General features: G+C 35.4%; 2 protein-coding genes across 2 annotated transcripts; one reads left to right on the top strand and one right to left on the bottom strand.

Moving 5' to 3' along the window:
• Window positions 1–412: 412 nt before the first annotated feature.
• LOC110920083 (dehydration-responsive element-binding protein 3-like) lies at window positions 413–778 on the top strand. Its single transcript, XM_022164319.1, has one exon. It carries the CDS (start codon window positions 413–415, stop codon window positions 776–778), a length of 366 nt encoding a protein of 121 aa, XP_022020011.1.
• Window positions 779–3,423: 2,645 nt separating this feature from the next.
• On the bottom strand, window positions 3,424–5,538 carry LOC110916008. Its single transcript, XM_022160759.2, has 4 exons — window positions 5,438–5,538; window positions 4,681–5,328; window positions 3,711–3,817; window positions 3,424–3,608 (listed from the first exon to the last, which is right to left on the bottom strand). Exons 1-3 carry the CDS (start codon window positions 5,441–5,443, stop codon window positions 3,731–3,733), a joined length of 741 nt encoding a protein of 246 aa, XP_022016451.1. The 5' UTR covers window positions 5,444–5,538; the 3' UTR covers window positions 3,424–3,608; window positions 3,711–3,730.
• Between the last annotated feature and the right edge of the window lie 2,351 nt (window positions 5,539–7,889).

Genomic DNA, 7,889 nt, shown 5'->3' with positions numbered 1-7,889 from the left:
AGACTTTTCCTCAAACCTGAAATGTCTCAACCAGCAACCAATCCACGAATGCCACGTGTCCACAAAAGAAATATATAAAGCTATTAAAGATAACGTGCACATGACAGTCTTGTCTTGGGAAACACCAAAACTCTTACCTCTCTCTCTTGTCTTGTCAGTGACCCCATTTTTTCTTTTTAAAACCATGGGCAAATACCATAAATCTCTTCAAATACCGCCACACATGTTGCCCACTAATTCCCCACCGTTTTTATCACTTCAATTCACACATACATAGATATAGATAGACTCATATATATCATCTTAATTTACCTCATTTGCAAGACATACATCTTTTTGGTAAATCCATCTCCCCGTCCTATTTGTTCAACACACGACACTTTTGTACTCAGTCATATATACACACCCATAGATGGCTGACCCCCCTCCTCCACCTCCACCACAAAATCCTAAAATTTTGGAAGTTGAGTTACCAGCCAAAACCAATGTCGTGAGCACCTCTAACCGCCGCAGCAGCCCAAATGCCACCGGAAAACATCCTACATATCGTGGGATACGAAGTCGCAGTGGCAAATGGGTTTCGGAGATTCGGGAGCCACGTACAAGCAAGCGTATTTGGCTGGGGACTTACCCAAGGCCGGAGATGGTAGCATCAGCATACGATGTGGCTGCGTTGTCGCTCAAAACCATCTGGGTTTTATCACCGTCACCTACCACAACTTCGCTGACGTCAAAACCTAATCGCCGGAGAAGATTGCCGGAAAACGAGCGGTTGTAGAGAGAGAAAACAGCAGAGACGTTTCACCTGAGACGTTTCAGTGTTCTGTTCTGAGACGTTTCAGCACTTGTGGACACGTGGCTTTCGGTGGATGGCTGATGAGGAAACGTCTTGAGACGCGTGGGAATTTGTGAAACCCCTCTATAAGGGGTTTCAGTTGGCTATTTTTGAAATGTTGACCAAGTCTTAGCTATTTTGGAGATTACCCCTTATATTTATTTTATGGCATTTAAAAAGGACAGTACATCAAGCAAGTTGACTGACAACATGTTTTAGTCAAAGCAATTTTATGGCTTGTTTACTGTTTTTCAATATATTTATTTTATAAGAAATTTTTGTGTTAGCTTTAAAAGTGATAAAGTAATTGAGTTTTTGTTGATTTCTCTAGTCTACACATCATCTTTAAGAAATGATAAACTAATTTCGTTTTTGTTGATTACTCTGCTATACATTATCGTAGGTTATAATTTTATTTTGTTAACTTTTAGTGATTAATATTATTTATTCTATACATTTAATATATACATCCTAATGAAATTATCAGTGAATACACTAACCAACTAAAAGTTTCTGGTTCCATCACTGTCTAAGCAAAGTTGTTCTAGCACGAAAGGATCAAAACTGGATTTTAGGTTATAGTAAAGTTACTAACTTCTGCTGCCATTGTGTATTTGATTGTATAAATGTACGGTAAAAAAATATATTGTATGAATGTACGATCAATAAAAAATTGGGATACTCCTGAATTGTTCTTCTAGTTCCGCCACTGACTTCATCCTTTTTTCTACTAACGATAAGGGTAATTCAGTCATTTTATATGTAATACTGTTAACTAAAAGGCCAATTCGGCTATATAAAATGACCGAATGACCCTTCTCGTTAACAGAAAAAATGAATGAAGTTAACCCAGTGGACTAAAATGGCAATGGTGAAACCTTTTTGGACCTAGAGGAGAAAAATGAAACCTTTGAACTAAATTGGGAAAATGGCTCAAACACAAAGACTAAAATGGCATTTAACTCTTAAACAAACAATAAATTTTCATTAATATTCCAAAAAATACATAACTTAAATGCAAAAAATAAAAAAAATAAATTAAACAATTAGAAATGACTAAATTTTCATTTAAACATATAAAAATACATAACTTAAAATAATAAAATGCATAAAACTAAAACTAAAGAAATTCTTTCCATTGAGGATGAGTTCTCACAATCTTCCAAGCTTAACGTAAGAATCAAGTTCTTTGGACTCAAATGTCCTTTTATACTCACGAAGAGCCATCTAAATCGCTTACTCCTCGTTTTGCATTTGTTTGTTGTTCATCACTTCTTTGAGCATTATACCCCGCACATTTTGTATGCCACCTCGAAATGATCACGTATCCCCGCGCATTTTGTTACCCATTTTTTCATGAAATACTCCAATGATTTGAAGCCACATCTCACACGAGCCTCGAGCCTTATTCTCGGCGAGACTAAGCCAAGCCCTCGCCAATGTGATTTCTTCTTGTTCGGTCCATTTTGTCATTTGAAAGAAAGGAGATTGTGTAGTATTCATGAAAAAAAAGGAGACTGTGAAGTGTGGAATGTGAAAATGGTTTGTATAAAGGGTAGAGATTGTGTGAAAGATATTGCGAAATATGATTAAATAGGATAAAAGAAAATTTGCTTTTTCAATGAGCCAACGACTCTTTCAATGGTCAAATGGTGCCCGTGGCCATCGTGGAAGCCTTCACGAGCCTAGCGTTCACGAAATCTCAGGGTGGTGTGCAAATCATGGCCAGGAGGCCATGTCACTCCACAATCCACCTTTAGATTGCCACACCGTATGGTCTAACAATCAGATAAAAGCCTACAATGGCATTCCTATGCAAGCGGTAATTATGAATAATTGTGTAATTGATGTTAAATTTTTCTTGATTTTTAATAATTGTGTGATTGATTTTTAATTTAGTTTATTATGTTAGAAACTCATGTAGTACACAGATTGAATAAATGGTTGGTAATGAATATTTAGAAAATATAAAAGGATATTTTGAGATAACGTATTATTGAAACCATGAATAACTAAATTTTATTATCTTGTCTTTTTATTTAATTTTTTTTAATTAAGAGACATAACACGAAGTGATGAAATAAGATAAGCGGGAATAGGGGTGTAAACGAGCTCGGTTCGTCATGTTTTTATGAAGCTTGAGCTCGGCTCGGTTCGAGCCTACTTATTTGAGCTCGAGCTTGGCTTGCGAGTAAAACTTAAAGCTCGAGAGTGGCTCGACTCGGCTCGAGCTATTTTAACAACAACCTCCGCTTGAGTCAATTGGTTTTATTTTTTCATTTTTGTTCCTTTTTGTTTTACGAGTCTTTTCGGTGTTGAGGTAGTGGTGTGACACTGGTGCTATTTGACATGATTTTACACCCCCGCCGCACTCCATTGGTTTATTTTTTTCTTATAAAATTTCTTTCTGTTTGGAGTTTTTTCGGTGTTGGGGTGATGGTCTGGCATTGGTGCTATTCGGCACGGTTGTATGAACCCGACACAACATGGGGAGCTTAAGACTAGTTGTTATCCATTGAAAAGGTTAACCCGTTAACAGAAAATCCTAGCTTTATTGTTAAAAAGAAAGGATAAGGACTAACCAAATGTAATCCAAAGGCTTGTTCCATCGAGCAAAACTAACAAAAATCGAGAAGTTAATAACATGGCGTAACACAACTTACAAAGTGCAACCAATGAAACACACGGTCAACAGATTACAGAAACAGCAAATAATAACTGAAAGATAACTGCAAAATACACGTACTCCTCGATTGCGCCCATTGTGGACAAACTGAGTCAAGGCAAAGAAAACATAAGTTAGACCACAACGTTTATGATAGAGATCAGAAGTAATACATACTTGCACTAGATCTTCATGTCATTAATATGATACCTTGAGTTTTGAAGACCCATTCATGAGGTAGCATGCGCATGACCAACGTCCATCTTTTGAATCCCAATAGTTGGATGGATCTTCTTCCTCAACATCTTTCTCATAAACTGTAGTAGTGTAAATATCAAATACAAATATAAATGAGTCTTTAACATACAAAATATTCTTAAGAAATGAACAAGGGATTTTTTTTTTAAATTTTTTCCCTACTACTTAAGAATGGTGTTTAATTGCAAAATGTAAAAAAAAAATCGTGATTTTACAGTACTAGAGTAACTATTGTAAGAGAATTATAATTACTCTACAAAATTACATAATTACTCTACTCGTATAAAATCATGATTTTTTTTTACATTTTGCAATTAAACACCATTCTTAAATAGTAGGGAAAAAAATTCAAAAGAAAAAAAAAATGTTCCTTCACTTCTTACGCTAAGGGTATTTTTATGTTAAGACTCATTTGTACAATAATAACAACATTATATGTAATAATAATCAGGGTCGTTCCAACGTTTCTTGAGGCCCTAAGCGAACTACAAATCAGGGCCTTATTATTGGTATAAATGAATTGAGATTGAAATTTGAGACATTGAATAACCAGAGCGATGATTTTTCCTAATATTGTCCCTAATTTCACTCAATCCGCGATCAATTTCACATTGTTTACTCAAAAGACGCCAATAAGGGTTGATGTGTTGCGTGCGTGGATAGTGCGGACTCCTAGTGTAAAATCCTAAATATTGGGCCTAGAAACGTTGTTTAAATGGCAAAAAAAAAAACCAAGTCTAATATATGAAAAGAAATAAAACTGCAGGCCCTTGTTTTTGGGTGGTCCTAGGCCATAGCTTAGGTTGATAAGCGTTATACGGGGCGGCCCTGTAATAACAAGATTAGATACAAACTAAGATCCTTAACTCAGAATATGATTGGTATGTGCATATGATATTTAGTGATCAAACAAGAAACTCACTTGTTTTGTTTTCTTGATCGGTTGAGCTGAATCATCTTTTCCAGGCTTCTTCTTTGCCTTTGAGACCAAGAAACTCTTAATGGATCCGGTGCTAGTATTACCAATCTTGTTAGCATTATTGTTACCAACATTGATCTTAGGATCATCGGCTAACTCGTCATTCTTGAGTAAGTTATCTTCAGAATCCACCCGAAGCAAGTCAGCAAGAGTTATTCGCTCTCCGCCCTTCTTACCCTTAGTTAAATCTTTCACAACAACATCATCTTCTTGATGATTTTTATTTTTAGCAACTTCAACACATGGTGAAAGACTATGTTTCTCAACATGATCAACCCCATGTTTAGAAGCTTTTGGCACCAAAGGACTTTCCATTTCTTCATCATGATCATGATCATGATCATGATCATGATCATCACCATTAACATCTACGAATATCACTTTATTACTCATAAATGTATCTTCTTTGTGCTTAAAATCTTGATACAGATCGACCCCAAATGTGCCAATGGCGAGTAAACCATCGTTCCAGCCGTTGCATGCACCGGCAAAACCTTCATTTTCAAGCAATGCTACCTTGTCATTATTAATATTATCATCCTTCTTATATGCATCTTTACGAAGAAATTGACGATGAACCCAGCTGAAGATCTGTAGGTTAACAAAATGCAAAATGAAATCATTAGTTATGACATATAAACTTTAAATATAACATGTAGCTAATGAATAAATGAATAATAAGTTAATAACCATTGCATACCTTCATTTTTCTTGTTTTTTTGGACAAATAAGTTTTGTTGATAAATATTATTTATACGGGAACATAGAATGTGCATGTTTTATGTGTGGGGTGGTGGCGACAAACAGATGATAACCAATTAATCATATTAGGTAAAATAAGGACCAAAGTGGAAGGGGGGCTAACTTGGTTGACGTCTTCTATAGTGACACGTATGTACCAAAGATTAGTTAATTAATGTTATCGTTATATCTTAATTTTGACACGATAGGTGGTTATTAATTAAAGCATGAGATATTTCTGACGTGACTCCCTAATTATGTGTTCAATGGCTGAGAATTGAACAATTTGTCGTTTGGTTACTAAGTTAAAACATGATCAAAACATATGTTAGTGAAGTTTACACAATTTGGGTAAACAACAAGCATGGAATTAACCAAGTAATTACCTAAAATTAAGAGAGATAAGCTAAACACTAACCAAGATAAAAACTTAGTGGAAGATATCCTAAAACTAGGCAATGAAATTCTTACATATATTGTAAAACCTTAAAATCGAACAATAATAGCAATTTGAGCCAAATCATAATGATTCCACCGGTAGAATCATTGAAATCATCATCAAGTATCAACGTGTAATCAGAGTAAGATGAGACGATGTTAAAATGGTTTCTGGAATTACACCTTAAGCTCTATGTAAAGAATGATATTTGAGAAAAGTCTACGCTTGACATCCTTGACATTTCTATTTATACTATGTGAAAGCATAGTTATTAAAAGCCATCGCCTCTGGCACCTAGGCCCATTTTTCAGGCGAGGCGAGGCAGTTGCACTTTAAGTCGAGAAAATTGCGCTTTAATTCTCCAGGTGATGATTCAGGCGCATATTCCGGCGAGATTCCTAGATTCCGGATAGTTTCCGGCCAAATTCTCTAAATTCCGACAAGATTCTAGCTAGATTTCTACTTTTATCTAAGGAAAATTACTTTTCTACACTAATACATTAATGTTTTTAGGACTTTTGGTTCTAAATAGATGATAATATGATATATAGTTTTATATAATAGAAGTTGTGTATTTTATTTGAAAAATAGTATTCTTTTTCTGATACATAATATATTTTTTACTTTTTTTCATTATGCGCTTAATTTTTCTCAGACCCTCGGTTTTTTTTTTGCGCTTTACGCCTAAGTCCCAGGCGAGGCCTATGCGCCTCGAGTGCGCTTAGCGCTTTTAATAACTATGTGTGAAAGTACGTGCTTCCACAGAGTATGCACTCCCCGAGTTCACGCTTCTTATCCCTTGAAGAATCTACTAAGTCAGAATACTAAGTAAAAAGACAAACACAAAATACAATGAAATGATACATTACTTTCTAGGCCTAAGACTAATATTCTTGGCTTGGTTCGATCTATGAAATCCACCTTAAACTTAAAGGCGAGTCCGCCCCATGGTGGCGTGAAGTTGGGTGGGGCACGTTTTAATCAAGGCCACTTACTACCTATTCGGCAGCCACTATCCCAACTTGACGGTTATACACGTAGTCATGGACCACCTAGTGATCTCCCTCTCCATGACAAAGAAAGGTGACAACATTCATATGGATCGTGTTGGTCACATGGAGGGAATCCCTTCTCACTTTGGCAGAGGTTGATCACAGGGGAAATCCCTGCAATGATCCGACTAGCTAGAAGTATCTGAGATCCGCACCTAAGGAGTATCGACTCAGAACTATCACGTGAATTACGCCGGGAATTTGCCTTTTCAGCCGCCACCATCATCAACACTCATATGGATGTCAAACACCAATAACACCAAGCAAATCCAATGCTCAAACACCAACTAAATCCAATGCTTAAACGTGTCATTGGTGTGAGGTTTTATTGATAATTTCCTCTATATTAACTATTCCTCAAATAAAATACTGTTTTACATCAACATGTGATCTATGAACGAAACATGTTGTACTTAGTCCAACGAACCATACTTTGATACTCACAATACAAAACAAGTGTGTCTTGAGGTAGACCAAATACCTGCTGGATGAGATGTTTGACTTACGATTATTTTAACGTTGCTAACGAGGTATGATCTAAAGAGTTATACTTTGGACAACGAACAAAAAATGGTATTTATGAGATAAATGTTATAATTTACCAAATGCGTGATATTTAACGGTAAAGCTGATTAAACGTTTATGGAGTTGATCATTTATGAAATGATTAATAATTATATAGTTGTTTATTTAATTAAAAGCTAATTAAATAATAATTGAATAAAGATGGAAGATTATATTATTTATTAAATAAATAAAATTAGTGTGTGATAAAATTATTATTATTTATTAGATAAATAATATGTATCTGTATATATTAATAAATGAGATGATGTGGGCTATGTGTCCTTGAATGGTGAAGCCATTTTGATGATGTGGCAACCATTGGTTTAGTGAACCTTGATTTTGGGAGGGAAATT

This window comes from Helianthus annuus, chromosome 16, assembly GCF_002127325.2.
Source record: "Helianthus annuus cultivar XRQ/B chromosome 16, HanXRQr2.0-SUNRISE, whole genome shotgun sequence".
Classification (NCBI taxonomy): domain Eukaryota; kingdom Viridiplantae; phylum Streptophyta; class Magnoliopsida; order Asterales; family Asteraceae; genus Helianthus; species Helianthus annuus.
The sequence above is the reverse complement of the archived record's forward strand: the minus strand, read 5'-3'. Positions and strand labels throughout refer to the sequence as shown.